The sequence below is a fragment of the Sciurus vulgaris genome, assembly GCF_902686455.1.
Source record: "Sciurus vulgaris genome assembly, chromosome: 5".
Classification (NCBI taxonomy): domain Eukaryota; kingdom Metazoa; phylum Chordata; class Mammalia; order Rodentia; family Sciuridae; genus Sciurus; species Sciurus vulgaris.
Window position 1 is genome coordinate 80811353 of NC_136465.1, and position 20194 is coordinate 80831546.

The window sequence follows — 20194 nt, forward strand, 5'->3', positions numbered from 1 at the left end:
TAATTAAGTTACATCTGCAAAGACCCTTTCTCAAATAAGGTCACAGTGACAGGTTCCAGGGATTAGGACGTGGACATATCATTTTTTGGAGGAGACAGCGGGAGGGGCACACCATTCAACCCTCTGTAGTCATCCAGCTAGTAGGTGACAGAAACAGGATTCAAATTTTGAATTTGGACTTTAGTTTATAAAAAATTGGTTAAAGGAGACTTTTAGTAATCCCATCAAGTTGGCAGTTCTTGCAAAGAAATACAAATGGCCAGTATGCTTTCATAGTAAGATAATAGGTAGTCTGCAAATCTACGGGAGACCTCACCTGAGCAGAGGCTCTGCTCATCCTTGGGAAAGTGTTTTTACACTTTGTGAGTGAGCATTGCTTGCATCATCAGCTGTGTGCTGCTCATTCTCTTCCCAGTTTTCTCAGGTTCCCATCTCAAAGTTAAAAATAAATAGAGGTCTCTTCCCAGAACTCAGACTCCATATCATAACATGCACCCCTTGTCTGGTGCAGAGTGAAAATGACCTTTGAAGAGTCATAGGCCCTAAGTGCCTATGGGGGAGAGTAAGTCCAGGTCTCCTTCCTAAGGCCGTTCTGTATCCTTGACACTGAAGGGCCACCTGGCTTCTTCCCTGACTGCCTACGAAAGCCAAGTGGGAATGGATCACACTGACTTCAAAATTTTCCCCTTTACGAGGTTTGTCTTCCACAGAAATTGCCATGCTTCATCCAACGTGTGAATAATGTAAATCTTCAGATAAAATGGTGGAGTAAGAGGGCCCTCAGGTGTCCCTGTGGCCACTGAGCCCCCAAAGCAGTGACAGAGTTTGTGTTGTTGTTGTTGTTTTTGTTTTGTTTGTTACTGACTCCCAGTGACTACTCCCATATCCATGGTATCAGTAACTGTAACAGTACTTTTTAACCCATAAATCTATAAAAGACATTTCCCAGTGAATAAAGAAGGATTAAGGGTGTGAGGAACAGAAGTCTGTCACACATGCACACACACACACACACACACAGAAGCATGTGCGTGCACACAAGTGGAACACGATCGTCTTTAAATAGAAGTTGCTTGTCCAAGTTTGATTTTTTTTTCTTTTTTTTTTTTTTTTTTTTGTTTCATGAGGCATCAGCAACGCTGTTAAAATGATTTCATCCTGCCTGTGCTGTCATCCTGCCCCTTGGATGCTGATTCAGCATCAGCTCAGATGGCCTCTCAGAGGAGACTTAACTCAACACTCAGAGGCCACCAGCAGGCCCCTGGAGACTCTTGGAGTTCCTCTCCCAAGAGTCAGGGAGAGGAGAGGAAAGAGGCATGGAGTGAAATTTTCCTTAAAAGGAGACATTTCAAGAAAAGCATTGTTGTGGAAGTGTTTTAGGTCACTGTACACCCCTGGTTCAATCTGTCTTTGGGGCCTAATACATATATTTTCTGAGGCCTGTGGAGTTAGTGTTGTAAAAGTTAAACACTTCGTTCACATCCTTCTTCAGTTCACACCTCCCCAGACCCTTCCCCACCACCTCCCATTCACCTCTGGGGTTCAGTGATATTCAGTGATAGCCGGGATTGTCTCCCTCCGTCCTGAGAAAAGGCAGCTTGCTTTTTCACATTTGCTAAGAATAAAGGGAAGCCCAGGAGGAAAGGGGACAGGAGCAGCTGAACCACACAAAGGGCAGCCTCTCCCATACCAGCAATTGGGCTGAGCTGGTCCCCGTCCAGAATGAGAATGAGTTTTACTCTTGTTATACTTTGCAGAGAAATGTTCTGTAGACTGTGTCTGTGGCAGGCACAAGAGATCATCTGTGTGTGGTTTAAAAGAGCAAGAGGAGAAAGAAAGGATATTCATTCTCTTATTCAGAAGCCCTTAGTACATCATCCATGTTCTATGAATCATGCACGTCCAGCAGGATCTTTGTGTTCTCTGTACCCCAAAATCACCTTCATACCAGCCTTCTACTAGTAGTTTTGATTTGCTCACTAAATATGTTTGAGAAACTTCCAACTCTTAATATTTATTTTCATAATTTTTTTTTATTCTTCTTAAAGTTGACCTTCTTGTAGGCATAAATTTGGTGACTTTCTGCACTGCAATGTGGAAAACTCTGCCCTTTTTGCCTCTTTGCTTTAGAAGCACCTCTTCCAATATTCTCTCTCCTTGTGCAGTCACATTGCCTCGCTCTTCATAGATGAAAATTTACAGTGATGAATCTTCACTAGTATGAATAAAAGCTTTCAGTATGTTAGCAATGGTTTTTAATATACCTAAGGAAGGAACATACATTCCCCATTTAAGGTCAGGTATACTTTCAAATGACACCCAGAGTAGCTTTTTTTTTTTTTTTTTTTTTTTGCTATACTGGGGATCGAACTTAGGGCCTTGTGCTTGCAAGGTAAGCACTCTACCAGCTGAGTTATCTCCCCAGCCCCCAGAGTAGCTTTTATAATTTCATCTTCTCCCCACTTCAGAGTGAGAAGAGGGCACCTTTCCTGCCTGTCTCTCTCTTCTGTTTTCCTCCCCACAAAATATTGGGAGAAATGTGTGTATGTATTTCTCTTCTTAAATCTAACTTGTTTTTGCACTGTATTACAGGCACATGCTGTTAGACGCATTTGCATATGTGATGCTGAAAAATGCTAAATTGATTCTGCAATGATCCATGCATAAACTTGAGGTGGTCTGTAAAAGTTGAAATCGAAGACAGATATTTCTGAGCCTGTGCCTATGCATTTCAAAAGAGGGTTAATTGCTCCCCTGAACTCTCAAAGGGATCCTTTGCTTCTGAAAGTTGAGAGGTACTGCTCTGATCTATCCCCGGCTTTCCATTACCACTGTACCCTCCCCATCATCTCTCTTTTCAGTGACTTCAATTAAATTGTTGATGCCTAGTTCTTCATGAATTTTTTGCATTAGCTTTTAATTTTTAAAATATAATCAACCCTTGGTATCTGCGGAGGATTGGTTCCAGGACCCCTGCAGATACCCAAATCCAAGTTTAGCATAGTATTTGCATATAATCTACATGCATCCTTCCATATGCTTTTTAAATATCTCTTGATTCCTGTCAGTAATTAATACAATGTAAATGCTGTATAAATCCTTGGTGTACTGTATTGTTTAGAAAATAAAGACAAGAAAAATATCTGTATAGATTCAATTTTTTAAAAATATTTTCAATCCACAGTTGTTTGAATCCATGGTTATGGAACCCATGGATTATGTAAAGTTGACTGTATTTTATTAAACTGTCACTATTTATCTTAATTACTAAGTTGTTAAAAGTTCTCCTTAAATGGTGCAAATACTTCACTTGCCTCTCCTTATCTGGGCCCTGAGTGGGCTTCTACTCAACTTTTGTTCTTCCACCCTCTTACTCCATGTCATTGTTTATGACTCCTCTTGACCTGTTTTCCCAGCCTGTGCCCTGATGATAAGTTTCGAACAGTTGACAAGAACCCTGCTCCAGCTTCTGACCCTCCAGTGAGCAGCAGAAAGTAGTTCAGACTCCTGAGATACATGGCAAGGTACATGGCAAGTCTGCTCTCTAGGCTCTGCTTTCTTCCTGACCCCTCAAAATGCATGCCTCACTACCACATATCTGGTACAGTGCTGGGCTTTATAAGGACTATTGCATTTCATACTTAAATTTGCCTGTGAAGGTGAAAACTATCCTTGTCCCCATTTGCACATGTCTCTTACAACATCAGGCTTGCTATCCAAAAGCAGAAATGAGAAGGAATCTCGAAAGTAGTGTGAGGGTCAGTTGCAAGCCATGGGCCAGTTTTTCTATCAACAGGTTTTCTGCCCAAACCCCATTGAGGTTAAGTCAGAAAATCTGCAAAATGAAGTTTATAAGAAAAAATAATTTGAGAGAATCATATATGACTTTAGATCTAAACATTAGCATAAAGAATCCCTGTTCTTGGGGATTTGATGTGAGGATAACTTTCCAGCCTCCACTTGGAAACTGAGTGCTGAGATTCAGGGTAACCTTGAGGACAAAAATAGGAAGTGTTTTGGAACTTCCAAGTCCCTAGTGACAGAGTTTGTGTGCAGAAAGCAGTTTTGATCAAAGAGTACATCCAAGGTTAGAGACAGACCCAGAGGATGAGCTGCCGGACCTCTTTGGGATGCATCCTCTGGAAGCAGCTCCAAGACTCAGAAGATACTTGGTTTCCTTTCAGAGGAAAATAATTCTGGTAAGCTGGGTCTGCTGCAGCCCCTCTGCAGAGGTCAGAAGATGTTCTCTGAGCAAGGTATTTAGGATCTACAGCTAAACTAGGCCTGCCACGAGAAGTTGAGTTTATCATTTATTTTTCCTAATCCTTTACATTTTTATAGTGCATTTGAGAGTACAAGGGGCTTTTATAGCCATTATTTCCTTTGACCCAGAGGAAGCTCACTGAACTGATACAGATGAGCTGGAGTTTTGGTCCTAGACTCATTGTGACCTTGGGCAAGTTCCTCAACCTCTCTGAGTTTTAATTTCTTCTGCAAATGTATCAGCTTTAGCTCCTTCACAGAGGAGTTGCTGATTTGACATGGATATGGTAATGTTTTGAACTGCACAGATCTGAAATGTCCTAACTTTTTAAACCAGAGCAGGATTAAGTGGTGAAAGGATAAGGGTGGTAGTCACAGGCTGCAGAACTTAGCCCAGAGGTGGGTCGCCTAATAATAATGGACCGAGGGACCATCGTGTACCTGGCCCCATTTGAAATCACTGAGAAACTCCCTTCAACTACATTCACACACATTTTAATTCTTAATATGTGTGCCTAAAGATTAGCAACTTTATATTGTTACAATGTGCCCTTGTACAATTATGTGACAATACATCCCATCAGTTTGTATAATTTTAATGCATCCATAAAAAATGTGGGGAAAAGGATTAGCAATTTTATGTCTCAGGATATAGAAGAGACAGTGAGAGGCACTTCTAATTTGGACTCATACATTATTACCTCATGTACATGTATGACTGCTTGACAGATATGATTCTGCAATATGTATAATCAGAAAAATGAGAGATTACACTCTATATATGATCTATCAAAATATATAAATGCATTCTACTGTCATGTACAACTAATTAGAGCAAATTAAAAAAAAAGATTGACAAATGAGGAATTGATTGACAAAGTAGAAATGATGGGAAGTTTTGGTAAAAATGAAAACATCGTCTTAGAATTAATTAGGGAAGGAAAATGAAAGATATGACCAAGTGTGTTTTCTTGACTTAAAGATGGCAAATTTTAAAAGTGTAGAGAAGTTCCTGTGATCCAGTGACCTGAAATGCTGCATCACAACTCAGGAGAGTCATACCACTCTCTAAAATGAAACTCAGGCTCCTCAACTCCACATAACTTATTGGAATGAGGAGAAGATAACTAAAGAATCTGATGAGGCTGTATCACAGTCTCTAATGAGTTGTTTTTAAGTAGTTTTTTAAAATATAAAAACAATGCATGTTTCATATAGAGAACAGGGAAATTAAAAGAAATAGTGTCACCTATAATTCTACTATTGAGTGACATTTGCTGTTAATATTTTTATATTTTATTACAATATGGTTCTTTGCATGACTTTAGCTTCTCATATGAGTACACATGACTATTTTGGTTTTCAATATGAATACGTACTCTTTATAAAAGCTATATTATTGGTTGCATAATTTTTACCATAGATGTTGTTAATAGTTTACTTAACTAGTCCCTTATGTATGTTCCCAGTTTTCCACTATTAAAAATAACCCATGATATTAAAAATAACAATGAACATCTTTGTGCATGAAAGATTTTTCTGTATACAAAGTTTTTTTTTTTTAAGGTAGATTCTCAGAAGTTAACATTCACTGGGCTCCTAAAATATCACTCAGTCGTTTGCCAGAAAGATCATGCCAACTTATCTTCCCACTGTTTTGTACCGGTCTAATGAGCTCAGATTTTTAAAAAGATGTATGTAATGAGTGAAAAAAACAAGTTACTGAAAAGAAAAATAAAAAGGATTTCTTAGATCTAGAATATTAAAACTAAGTGCGCTGAAAACTATGAGAGGTACTTAGGAGCAGCGTGAGTGGTGGGGCAGGGTAGGAATAGGCATGGTATCATCTGCTGATGGGGTCGCATGGGGTCACATTAACACAGGCAAAGAGAAAGCAGAACTTCCAACTTCTTCTTCCCTGTCTTCCACCAAGAAGAGTGATGGTCAGACTGAAACAGGTAGTATACACACGGACACAAGGAAATTGAAGCTCAAGATGGTGGATTCAAATCTAAGTCTTTTAAGTAACTTTGAGGCTCTTAGCCCAGAAAATGTCATCCCTGGGTAGAGAACTTACAGGGCTGAAAGCCACCCATGACAGTGACCCTTAAGGGAGTGGAAAATGGAAGAGGTACTAAAAAAAAGATGAACCATTGTTCCCTAACATTAGAATTAGAAAGGGTACTGGAAATAGAAAGGTAGTGGAAGGGATACTGGAAAGAGTAAAACAACTGAGCTGATAGAACTTCCAGATGAAATTCAGGACAGATTTTCAAACCTTTGTGTTACAAGCACTTAGGGGAAAGTATCACTCTGGAGTCAGACACCTGCTCTTGCTCTCCATCCTCATCTGCTTCAGTAAGGTTCCATACATTTTTATAGTTGTTGTATTTCTGGAGACCAGAAAAGCATTTTGTTGAATTTCTAATGGTGTTTTATTAGTAAGATTGGGAAATGTAGTCCAAATACCAGACTATTTAGGTAGATTGATAAGAGAAGGACTCTACCGCAAGGGACCCAATCATCTCATCAGTGACCATCTGAAAGGAGGCAGCTGGTGTGTCACCAGAGTGCCCCCAGATTAGTACTTTGTTAGTGACCTGTTCAGGTGGCAGATGCTTATCAAAGCTGCAGATGACATAAAGCTACAGAGTAAAAATAATCCTAGAAAGAGATTCAGATCTAGAGGAACTGCAACAAACTGGAATGATGATATCTAATGATTAACGTACATTCTTGCAGTTGGGCTCCAAGTACTAGGTATACATGTACAACTTAGAGTGAGGTAAACATGATCACAGTAATAACAATTGAAGAAAAGCAATAGCTGATATTTATTAAATGCTCACTCTGTAGGACATATGGGCAGATCTTTTATGTCATCATTATATTTATAGGACTGTACTTATACTGGCTTTATGTCATCCAAAATTTTGATAACCATCTCATCAGGATTCAATGTACTTACTTCACATATTGAAAGTTTTCCCTATTTTTCAGTTGAAGCAAGTGAGACATAAAGAGGTTAAGTGACTTGTATGAGATCACACAGTTGGGAAGTAGAAATTCCATGTGATGCTCGGTGCCTGCAGTCTTAACCACTGTGAAAGATTTTCTTTTTTTTTTTTTTTTTTTTTTTTTTTTTTTTTAAGTCTATGAATTTAGCTTTATGTCCTGCCAAAATGTCAAATAAGCTTAGACAGAGAGGCAGGTGGTTAATAATACGGACTTTCAGTCTGACCACGTGTGCTCAAATGTTGTCTTTTCCATTTCCTGGCTGTTTAACTTTGGTAAAGTCACTTTACTTCTCTGTGCTCCAGTTTTCTCCTTTGTAAACATGGATAGTGATGATTCCTGCCTTACAGGGTTATTGTGGGAATTAATGAGTTATGGATGTGGTGTAACACACAGAAAACTCTTGTGCTTACTGTTAGGCTACTTGAGAGTTAATATGATGGATGTTTAGAGGTGGCAAGGTGCAGTCCTATTCCTGTGTTTTGTGCCGGAAAGTCTGTCAAACAGCATCCTCACAGGAGGTGTGCAGTTTGGTGAGGGTCTAAGAACTGTAATGCAGAGGTTGTATTTGAACCATACACTTAATCTGAAGATAGAATGACTAAGGAAGGAAGTGATAGCTGTCCTCACTATGTCAAGGGTTACAGAATTGTGTGTCGTCAAGTCAGGTTTGGAGAGAACATGGGATGTTGGAAAGAGGACACTCGGGCAAGTTAATCAACTTTTCCAGGCTTCAGTTTCCTATTTACTAAAATGGGGTGGGAGTTGGACCATCTTGGATCATCTCCAGTCTCTCTCACTTTGTGATTCTGCCCTCCTACCCATAGAATCTAGAGTAAATTCCTGTTTATACATAAGATTTGGGATAATGGATGATTTTGCTAAGTGGCTACTATAGTAAAATAGCTTGAACTGATAATTGCTCAGACCACATCTACTGACTCCATTCCTCATCTGTTAAACTGACATGAGAATCTAACCTGCTTTGCAGGAATTCCATAAGCTGGTAACATGGGGAAGTGTCTTATCAACTCCAAAGAGGTAAACTGCTCTGTTTATCATTGCTATGGCTGGCTTACAAATTTTCAAAGAATGAAAATATAAGACACTCTTAAACACTAATCTGTCTGCCATGACTCAGAAGATTCTTCAGGAAGTTACAAAATCGCAGGGTCATGATCATGAACATGGAGTAATTTTGCAGAAAAATTAAGGACCTGGCAGTTTGTATTCTGGTTTTTAAGATTCAAACAAAATAGGAGCATACTGACTGTATTAAACCCCGAAGGAAATAGTGATCCCATATTCTAAGCTCCTCATTTTGCAGATGAAGCCCCTGAGCCAGAGAGAAACTGAGCAGCCTGCCCAGAATCACATGTTAATTAGTGGACAATCTGGGAATAAAATCCAGGCTTCTGACTCCCAGCACACTTGCCATCATTAGTATAAGCATAACTCAAAGTCTGAAATGAGGGTAAAATTGCCCTGATGAATGCAGCTGCCCCCTTTGAACGTGGAATTGAAGATATCAAGAAAGTTTAAGAGCCTGTGTGTATCATAAGGTATGATACCATGACTTGACTTGACCCCCATGGGAAAAAAGTGTGGTGGAATTTGGAGTGATTTTCTTAATCATAGCAGCTCATTTCCTCTCTACAAAATTCTTCTCAAACAGTCTGTGAAAATTAATTGACATTAAAAATGCTGGTCTTAGTAAATGACTTTCACGGGTTTGTTATGTGCACAGGAACTAGTATATAGATGCAGAACAATGCAGTGTCTGTGTCTCCCTACCCAGCTAATAATCATTAGCACCTATGTTCTTTTACTTTGTTGAGTCAAGGTTTCAGGAGACAACTGAACAACAAGTTATACTTGTTCATCTCTCACCTTGCCCGGGCAGCCTCTGTCCCGTCAGCAGCTCTGAGGTCATGTGAAGAGTCCAAGCAATTGAGTGCTGTGAGCAGTAAGTGCCTGTGAACAAGCAGCCCAGGAGAGTAGTACTCTGTTTCTGGAGGCATTAAAAGCAGAGTCCCATTGCACCTCCCTCCTCTTCCTATTTATGTATCTATTTCTCTGAGGATCTAAAGATTTTCCTTTTCACTGTATTTCTAGTCTGATAATAGCTTGAGAATGCCTCCAAGGATCTCAATCTTGACTAGGTATGAGTCAGTTCAGTCTTTTTTGAAAGGGAAATGCATGAGTATGTATAGTGTGATGGATAAGAAAATAGACCCTGGGATCAGACTGCCTGGGCTGGAATCTCAGCTCATCTTGTTACTAGGGCCATACAACCTTGGGCAAATCCCTTAAATATGTTGGGCCTCAGTTTCCTAATCTGAGCCCCGATCTTAAGGCTTATGTGAGCATTTAATTAAATGAACTAATATTTATAAAGTGATTAGAACAGTGCTAGGTATATGAAAGTGCTTAATAAATGACTGTTTAGTAAATTAAATGGTTCTGATTAGACCGGAGTTTGCCTCCAGACACTAATCTCTGTTCCACTTGTGTTAACACACAAGGCCCTTAGGTTTGAGGAAATGGCTTCTTTTTCCTCCATTAAAATTGCAAAGCACATCCTATACCAAACCTTTTTATTCTGTAGAATTAAAAAGGAAGTCGCACTGGGACTTGACTTGCACTACCTGAAGTGTAGCAGACCTCTTACAAGATCAGTGAACTGTCCACCATCTCTTTATGCTAATGGAAGAGCATTTGACTGATCCATTTATTGAGTGGCCTCGAGCAGGTAGATTGCTCCATCAGGGTCACTTTTGTAAAACTCCTAGGATTGCCAAGTATTCTCTGTAACTTGCTGGGTCCCATTGAACCTCAGGTGGGTTCCTGGTGAGGGCTTTCCACCCAGTTAGGGCCCTGGTTGCCCCAAGGGCTGGGCTTGTGGAGCAATTAATGGGGAAGTGAGAAGAGAAACAGTTGTTCTTAACCGGCAGCACTGTTTGCAGTGTGTGACTCTTCTTGTATTTAGGGAAAAGATTACTCATGAGTATTTTCTTCCATAGAATATAAAGAACCTCAAATTACTACTTGCATCCCCCCACTCCCCTTCTCCCGCCTCTCTCCATCTCAGTGTGTCCTCTGCAGAAACTTCAGCATTTTGCTTTCATTTCCCCTCCCATGCAGGATTCAGTTCTGTATTTGCTTTGGCACTGGCACTTCCAACAAGCTACCCCATGCTTTCCCCTGCTTGCCTGAGCATCCTCTGTTCTCTGGCCCTCTCTCCACCAGGGGCTTTCCTAGGCCAAGCTTGACTGGACTTGCCACTCGTCCCTTAATGGCCACTGTGTTCCTGCTCCTCATGTGAAGGAGAGGAAAGTAGACATGTAACAGCTAATCACCGTGCTGCTCCTATTCATAGGGGACACCATTGACAGTAGGAAGTATGGTTGGAGGTTTTTATTAGCTCAAAATAAAGACTTTGATGAGCTGGCTGCCACTTCACTGTGATTCCCAGTAGATACTTTCAAGGTCACTGTAAAGAGCCAGGCTCCTACTGTATCCGTGGACCGTTTAGAGGTATTGCTTTCTGGCTCAGTCAACAGTCAAAATCGAAACTTTGAATCCTTTAGTGGCTATGTTTAGATTAAAGGTCACAAAGCAATCACATACTATTTATGATTCTATAATGCTATTGTTTTTTTTTTTTCCATGTGAAAAATATACCCCCCCACACACACAAGAAAAACTCTTAAATGCCTGTCTCCAGTGATTCTGAGACCCAGTAGTTCTTTACTGGTGCCTCACAGGATGGCCTGGCTTTAAGTGGACTTCCATAGAGTCAGAGGACTCCAACTATCATTCTTTGAAAGGATATTCCATGCCTATTTTAGGATAAAAGGTGATTCTTTCCAGGATCTAACTGAAGGACACTTTTACAACACACTCAGGGAGTCTCCTTAGGAAGTTTAAGTAACTTACATTGAGAGACTAAATCTTCTCTTAGTAAACATTGATTCCATGTTCTCTGCTTAAACTACTGAGTCATAACATGATTTTAGAGAATGAAACCCTGTTGTTGACCCAGTGGTTCTGAAATTTTTGCTGTCAGAACTCCCTTCAATTCTTAAAATTATTTAAGACCCCCAAGAACTTTTGCTCATGTGAATTATATCTTATCTATATTTGCCATATTATAAACTAAAACAGAATTTTAAAAATACTTATTAACATCGAAAAAGAATAAGCCAAGTATACATTAATATAGATATATTTTTTAAAATATTTTCTAAAATAAAAGAAAATTAATGCAAAAAGTAGCAGTGTACATTTTTATGAGTTGCTTTAATATTTAGCTTAATAGAAGATAACTAAATTCTCATATCTTCTGCATTCATTCTGTTGCAGTATCACTTGTCATGTAGCCACTAAAACATTCCACTATCTGGTCAGGAAAAAGAGAGAAAGAGGCAAAGAATCTCTTAATATTATTAAGAAAAGACCTTGTACTACATAGATACCCTAAAAAGGTCTTGGGAACCCTAAGAGGTCCTTTAGTTCAAACTTTGGGAACCACTGTTCTAATCACTTGAATGACATAGGTTTCCCACAGCAGCAAAATAATATAAAAATATAAGACTCCCAGTCAGATTCCCAGAGACCCAACCTGAGCCACCGTGGGCCTCAGCTCCAGACTTCCCACCACCCTCTTCTGATCCTTCTCAAAAGGACCTCCCCAGGAAACTCTGACATCAGCAAGTCCAATAAAAAGGCTAAAGATCTTTCATCCTTACCTTGCCCTCTTATTCCCAGAGGCTAGCCTGATGGTTTCCCAGGGACTGAGTAAGTCTTTCTTCCTGGAAGAGTTTTCAGGGAACACTTCATTATTTGGCAGCTCTGGAAGGTCAAGGCCAGCTCTGGAACATTCTCACTTCAAAAAGGCACTGGGCTACAGTCAGATCAGCTCCTATTCTAAGATCCATTGAAAGCATGTTGAAGTTTGTCTTAACTCTGTGCCCCTGGGTTACCTTGGGCTCCTTAGGACAAATCTGTAATTAACATAGCCCCGGGGCAGGTCTCTAAGACCTACCATCCCCTCAGACACATGAAAAGGGAGGGGACAGGTTTCCTCTAAAAAAAAAAAAAATTAATAATAATAATAATAATCCAACAGCACTTAGGAAGCCAGAGTTTTACCTAGGACTTGAACTAAGAGCTCTTGAGACATACTCAGTTTTGTTAACTCTTCAGAGATCTTTTATTCCTTATTCCAGATGTCTAACTGACAAGACCTTTTCTTCTCTCTCTCTCTCTGCCCTGCTTTCTCTCCAACAGGCTTGCAGCCAATCTACTGGAGCAGGGATGACGTAGCCCAGTGGCTCAAGTGGGCTGAAAAATGAGTTTCTTTAAGGCCAATTGACAGCAACACATTCGAAATGAATGGTAAAGCGCTCCTGCTGCTGACCAAAGAGGACTTCCGCTATCGATCTCCTCATTCAGGTGAGAGTCTGGACTTTTCAGATGGGCTCCACATGGAAAATCTGTAAGTCAGCAGTTCGTGTTTGCTACCACTCATCCCACCCACAGAACCTCCACAGTAGGTCATCATAGGCAAATGACAATAACTCTTTCACAGAAGGAAGATTCCACTGACTTAAGCCAGTTTTAGGGGAGAAGTTTCCAGATCAAGGGGAGACTTAAGGTTAGAAGAGGTAATCCACTTATGAACTTCTGACATTGGAACTTAAGGGATCTAGTTGTGCCACCAAATGAAAAAGAAAATGCCATTCCTGTCCTCGCATCTACCTGGCCCCTGATTCTGAAGACTTTAAGAGATGGCTAAGAAAGAGTATGGGTTGTGAACTGCTCATTTAAAAACAGACAAGAAAGGAAGGGACATGGGCATTGCTGGGGCAGAGGGAACAGGAAGGAAATAGGAATGAGAGAACTGAAGGTAAGATCTGGGGAATGTGGAGATCCTAGCAGCCAAAGCAAGTTTAGCAATAAGTCAAAGGGCCTCGAATGATTGACTGTGGAGTGCTGACATGTTTTGAAGTAAGACTTGTAGAAATCCTGGAAGATAAAAGTTGATGTGTCCTAGAGCCTATCTAACTAGGAAGATTTGTCAAATTATGGGCTCCTAGAATGACATTAGAAGGTTGAATTCAATAACAAGCATTTGCAGGTTGCTGATGTGAATAAGACCTCAGATTTGCTTCTCAATTTTATTTCTCCCACTTCATGTATATGGAGAAAATAGCTGTCTGGAGACTGCACATATCAAAGGGGAACTTCCATCTCAGGTCATTCTCCTGTGGGGCCCGTTATCGAAGCACCAAAAGGCCCTCATCCTGTTGAGCTGCCTTGTAGACCCAACTTCCACGTGAGTTGCCTGGGAGAGTCCCTTTTATTCCTTGGCATAGGGCAAAGATCCTGCATGAAATTGTGGTATAACCCCTAAGTACATTCAACCCTATATATCTCTGGAGGCCTGCCAGAAATAAATAAACTGATGTTAGGAAATGTCCCCATTTTGGGGGGTGAGATAAAACTATAGAGTAGAATACTATCTCCTTCTTTTCCCAATTGCTGCTGCCTGTTTGTATGAAGAAATGCTAAAAGGGGAAGTTTTCCCCCAAGTGTTGATGTTATTGAAATTTGAAAGTTTACGTCTCTGGAAACAGGTAATTTTTAAGGTTTTATCAGGGACTCAAGCATACTAGAAACATTTTGCCTAAAATCATTGATTTTTTTGGGGGGTTAGTGATCTCCGAACAAGAAGACTATAAACAACCATATATATAAATAAAACTATCCTAAGTAGTTCTTTGAATTTGTTGCAAAATACTTCCCTTTTCTGTTCCAATGGAAACTCAGTAGTGTTATACTCAAAGAGGCAAAGTTACATATTTGAAGGCAAAACCCCCTAACCTCTTCAGTGTTCCAGTGAAACCACTTGTGTAAAACAAATGCAAAAACAAAGAAGAAAAATGCAGTGGTGTGTTTTGACTGGATTTGACTTGGACCCTGGGCAAGACTTCCTCCCAAGTCCCTGTAAATTTCCCCTGCATCATAGTTCACATGCTCATCTTTATTGTGGGTCTGTCTTCCTCCCCAGTTTGACCTCTCAGTTTTTCTTTATGTAATTTGGTTCTCTCTTCTCAAAGCTTTGAATAAAGATATGTGAAACCAGTTAGTGGTTCCTTGCCACTCTGTCAAGTCTTTGCTGGGACAGACCATGTGGAATATGGCCCTGCTCCCAAAGAAGTTACTGTCCAGTTAAAGAGGCAGAATTGTAATTGACCCTAAAGACCAAAGACAGCCGGAGAAGGGAGAGGAGCAGATAGGAATGGGTCACATGAGAAAAGAAATGGAGTTGGTCTGGAACATGAAGGATGGGTGGAATTGAGCAGGCGGAGGATATTGGAGCAGGATTCGTCCATAGATTTGAGTGATGGTTAAAAAAGAAGAAGTCTACTCATGAAGAGGCAGGAGACAAGAAGGCCAGCTAAGACCAGTGACCTAGTCCAGACACAAGGTACTACAGTTCACAGATAGGTGGGTAGCAGTAGAAATTCATTCCATGAGTGTTCACAGAGCAACTCTGCAAACAGCAGTATGGAGGTCTAGATAGATTATTAAGTGAAGCTCAAGGGTACGGCAATGGAGCTGGACTTTGAAAACTTGGAAAGATAGACAAGAGGGAAATAAGAAAGGGTGTCGAGAAGGTTGATATGCCAGTTTTGCAGGATGAGGAGTTCATAGATAAGGTGGCACATGCTGCATTCTCCATTTGAAAACCCTGCACTGTCACTCATCATCCCTCCTCTCACTTGTCTAATTTCCTTCTCACATTTCAAGTTGTGTGACTTTCTCCTGGAAAGCTTGACTTGACTCACAAACCCTATATCCCTAGGATCTTGTTCCTTCTCAGTCTGGGTTAGGTGCCATTCCTCTTTTATCCCAGAGAATTATCTGCTTCAGTGCCCCTCATACCCAGGCACACAGAGTATATACTTGACTGGTTTCTACCCCATATCTGTCCTCTAGAGTAGAAAAATTCAGTGTGGTCAGGGATTTTGTTCTGCACTACCTAGCACAGGTCATGACATTCATTTGGCATTCACTAAATATTGGTGGAATGATGACCCAGCTTGAGTGTGCCTTAAAAGCCCAGGTGAAGAAGATTGGATCTCATTCCGTAGATGATGGGAGACTGCTGGAAAGTTCGGTCAAGAGAATGATCTGATTGGAGGTTTCCCTTTGGGACAGATATTTGCCATCAGTGCAGAGGGTAGATTCACTGGGTCACAGTCACTACAAGCAGGAAAGCTAGGGAGAGTGCTGTAATTCTAATGCAAGACAGTGAAGTCCAGAATGGGATTCGTGAGACCCAGGCAATAGTGCTTCAGGCACAACATGGTCAGCTATGGTGGGGAGCTGATTTGGAAGTCGTGGAAAGAGTTCATTTGGGAGTAGGCAGAAAAGAAAGAGAAAGAAGACATGTCTTGTCCTGCAACCAGAAATGTGAAAGAGGAACAAAGTCAGAGCTGGGTATAATAAGAGTATTGTCCCCAGTAGGTAGACTATTGTGAGTTGGGATAAAGGTGAATTTATACTGTGGTTAATTTAATTAAAGCATCAGCCAGAAAACTATGGACAGAATTGCAAAGTGACACCTGTCAGTAAGGGCTACAAGAAAGCTTAACAGAGTGCAAAGGAGTATCATCTGAGGCTCTGAAGGACAGAACAAAGACATGTAGAGAAGAGCCACTTGTGAAGTGACCAACAGCCCCGGCCAGCCAGATGAGGTGTGATGTAGGCACCAGTGCTCTCTTCAGGCAAGAGACAGGGTTTGGGTAGAAAATCTTTTTTCTTTCTCAGACGGAACATTTGCCATTGTTTCTTCTCATGTGGGCTTTCTACTTTAGCTGTTTGGCGTAGTAGACACCCAGTGTCCTGGGTTCTCCTCCTGGCTTTTCATAAATCACATCACTTCATTTGACTTTAGTTTCTTCATCTATAAAATGGAGTTTTGACCACGTATGTCTTCAGCTCCCTTCAGCTATTGACAGTTTGACCCAACTTCAACACTGAAGCGGTGTCAAGCTTTTAGTAAACAGTAGGACCTCCCACCCTCCAGGCAGTCTCCTTCCACCTAATCACCTTGTAAAACATATACTTTGCCCAATTTTTTCCTGTTTTCTTTTTTACTCTTTGAATGTTTTTTTGCTACCTAATCAGAGTTGGGAATAGCTTCTCACAATTGTAGCACTACTGGAATAAAACCAAAGTACCGGTGGCCCCACCACATATAGAAATGACCATATTTTCCACCCAGCCTTGTTTCCTACCCTGCCTTTCCCAAAGCTGTGCTCTCCTAACTCATCTGCATTGTAGAGAAGAGAACTGATTCCATGCATTATCATTGCCTGAAATATGAGTATACCTTAAGTTCAAATACAACATCTTCTCTCATTGCTGTGTACCATACTATTTGGTCATTTTAATAAATTATACTTATTTTTGTCAGGACAAGAGTCCTCCTTTCCCACCCCTACAATAAAACAGGGAGCACTTGGGTTGTGCTTTAAATAGCTACTTGGTCTCTAAACTGAGGGTGTCACAATTGAAGATAAATGGGGTCTTTTTGGAATGGTCTCCTGATCAGAGGATATAATAAGATAACAAGCTTATAATACTTGCAAAGCTAAAAAATAAGTGTGAAAGGATTCCAATTTTGTAAAACCCTCACCTAAACAGAATAATTTTTCCTCATCCTTGAGCTACTAGATAGTTAACACACAATTAAATGGTTGTGGAGTGATTTGAATTCAGAGAGGTATATGGTTACAGGACTGTTTTGGGACTCTGAGAAAATACATTAATAAGAGGAAACAGACAAGTTAATATTCATATCCATGCTTATTTAGAGTTATCCATTTGTAGGGCATTCAGGTGAAATGGATTTATATACCCATCATTTTATAAGAACAAAACCCCCCAAGTTAGTATCAATTTAATTCATTGCTAAAAAAGGGGAAGAACCATATTTTCAAAATTCCTTCAATTCAATTTTAAAAGTTTATTGGAGGTTTCAAAACACATTGGAAATTTTAGTCTACTAAAATTCGCAGTTTTTTTAGTATACCAGAGAGTGATTTTGCAAATTATTCCTTCTCTTGTCAATCCACCAGAACCTTTGTCTTTGGAAATATACTTTGCTTATATTCATGAATACAGTTAATTCCCATTTCAAAGTTAATCTGAAAATACTAGTCATCTCTAGATAGTTCCTTGAACTAAATTTCTGTTAAGCCAGTGGTAGGTAGTTTGCTAAGTTAAATGGCTATGTCTTCTGGCTGCTTTAGAATTAAGTCAGAGAATCCATGGATCCAGATCACAGAAGGGGAATTATAGCCCAGAAATGTGGGAGCTGTCACAGCTATGACCCTTGAGTGAAGACACCAGAGTCAGCTCTTTCTTCTCATACTGTCTTTGAACAAACAGCAAAAAGAAAAAAAAAATGTGTATGACACATCAGAGAAATGCTTAAAGAAGTCACTTATGGGAAAGTCATTTAATTTTCAGCCCTTCACTTGTCCTATTTGTGAAATGGTGGTGGTAACTGATCCTTCTGTCACATAGTGATGTCATGAGACCAAATGAAACAAACCACTCGGCACGTCCTTTAATAAAGCACATAATTATTTCACAATATTTCTATTTTCTCAATAGCTCACTATTAATCTTACCTTATATTCTATATCCAGCTCAAGGTAATTTTTTTTATTGTATCTGTATTCTGTCTTCTTCTCTTCAGGATCTCTGTGTCAAAGACATAGATCTGAAGATAAATTTCAAATATTTGCTCCTAAGCAAAGGACTAATTTATTTTTATGCTCACAGAAGACACTCCATATTGAATAAAAAGTTTGTAATTCAATTAACCTACAAAAATGAGTTGAATGAAATGCTTAGAAACTAGGATCAAGCAGAGTTGAAAAGCCAAGCAGTTCCATTACAAGAATGGTCATGTTTTGGCCACCAGTGGGATCCCCCTTGGCCTGTGACTGCACTGTTGTTCTCACTGTTGAATTTGTGATGAGATGCAGGGGACTTCATCCTGAGCCTGTCACAGGCAGGAAAGACCCAGCAGAGAGAATTTTCTGATGCTTCTGAAAAATATCCCTCCCACACCAGGCATGCCTCTTTTAAGAATTGGTCAGAAGGAAACCAAAAATCTCTGAATAAAAATGAAAGAGAATGGAGAATTGTTTGCAAATTTAAGAATGTGTTACTTTAGATAATCTTCCTATGAGTTTATGTTCATAGCAAATCATCACCTGAAAAATGCAAATTTACCAATGTTGAAAGGTTCTACTTTAAATCTACTAAACTTGAAAAGTGAGAAGTGGTAGAACCGCAAGGGAGAGGCTCTTCGAAGATTGCAGATGACACTGAACATTGGCCCAAGCCTTCTGAGAACAAGCAGTGTATAATGAGAATTTTAAAATTAATCATACCCTTTCACTGATAGTTCCATTCCTAAGAAAATATCCCCAGGAAATCATCCAATAATGGGCAAAAAATAAAATGATGCCCTTAGCAATTCTATTTATAATAGTAAAACTGGAAATCCCCAAACACCTCCTATATAGGACTAGCCAGGCAAACTCAGGGAGGGTAAACATAATGGAATACACTGCAACTTGACAACCATTCACCTAGTCAGTCATTTTTTCTTCAGTAGATTGCACAGAGCTTTGCAAAGTGTTAGCAGGATTTTAATCAGAGGACTAGCCTGGCAAGGTACAGAGATGAGAGGTGAAGGTGGACCAGTCTATTTGGCTGGAGGAACAGTGATGGCGACTTGAACTAAGTTGCTCCAATAGAGAGAAGGGAGTGATTCCAAGAATATTTAGAAGGCTGTCTATAGGTCTTAGTGACTGGATGTTAGAAAAAAGAGAGAGGAGAGTTAAGAATTACTCCCAAGTTTCTGGCCTAATGAACTAACTGAGCATTTACCAAACTAGGGAACCCTTTCTAGTTTGTAAAGATTTTTGTGTCTGACACATGAACTTTGTGGAGCCTGTGTGACAACCCAGAGTTAAATGAATGTGGTCCTGCAGTTCAGAAGACATTCCTGTCAGGAACAGATTTAGTATAGGCCGGTTGAAGCCGTGGGAGCAGACAAGATTGGCCAAGAAGAAAGGTCAGTGAGAGCCCTGGGGAACCTTCATATTAAAGGGTTGGAGATGGAGGAAGAGCAGAGGTGAGGGAAGAAAGTAGAAGTAGGACTCTGTGTAGCCTCAGAGTTTTTTTAAGAGGAGGGAGGTAGTGATTCCTGATGATGATGTTTGCTGGGAAGCCAAGCAGTTCCAGGTACCAAGCATTGCCCTTTGACAGCAGAGAGATAGCTTCAGGAGGTCCCGTTTGGGGAAGGGTTAGAGGAGAAACCAGAATAGAAAGTAAGCAGAGAGAGCAAGAGTTGGCAGCTCCTCTAGGAAGTCTGACTGTGAAGAGGCAAGAGAGGCAGAACAAGACCCAGAGGGGATGAGGACAAAAAGAGGGGAGGAGGACTTGAAAAACCTTAAAAAAGAAGAGATTGATGCTATGACTGTGAATGAGGGGGACCTTGGAAATAGATGACTGTAACTAGAAGTGCCTGTATGAATCGGCATTTAGTCAATGGGGACCAAAAAATGTGTCATTCATATGAATGTGACTGTGAAACTTACATGTGTGCTTTAAATACAAAGGCATTGAAGCAAAGGAAGTGTTTTGAGATTTGTCTGTTAACAATTATACTTCCAAGTAATACCATCTATTGAGCATCGTATCACGTTAGGTACTTGTGCTTTGTACATATCATCCAATTTGGTCCTCATGCCAAGTCTGCGGCATTGTTCTCATTTTACACAAAATACTGAACTAAGCCTTAAGCTAAGGTTCAAAG

The 20194-nt window shown here is 40.2% G+C and overlaps 1 protein-coding gene across 4 annotated transcripts in view; it reads left to right on the top strand.

Moving 5' to 3' along the window:
- ETV6 (ETS variant transcription factor 6) overlaps positions 1–20194 on the top strand; it is a 221819-nt gene that overhangs the window by 161317 nt on the left and 40308 nt on the right. For 2 of the 4 annotated variants that reach the window (XM_079140061.1, XM_079140058.1), the window contains one exon: positions 12571–12735. In XM_079140061.1, the coding sequence (XP_078996187.1) occupies positions 12672–12735 (64 nt within the window). In that variant the 5' untranslated portion in view covers positions 12571–12671. Of the gene's footprint in view, positions 1–2592; positions 2796–3416; positions 3525–12570; positions 12736–20194 lie in introns of all 4 variants that reach the window. The other 2 variants (XM_079140059.1, XM_079140060.1) reach the window with 2 other exon arrangements.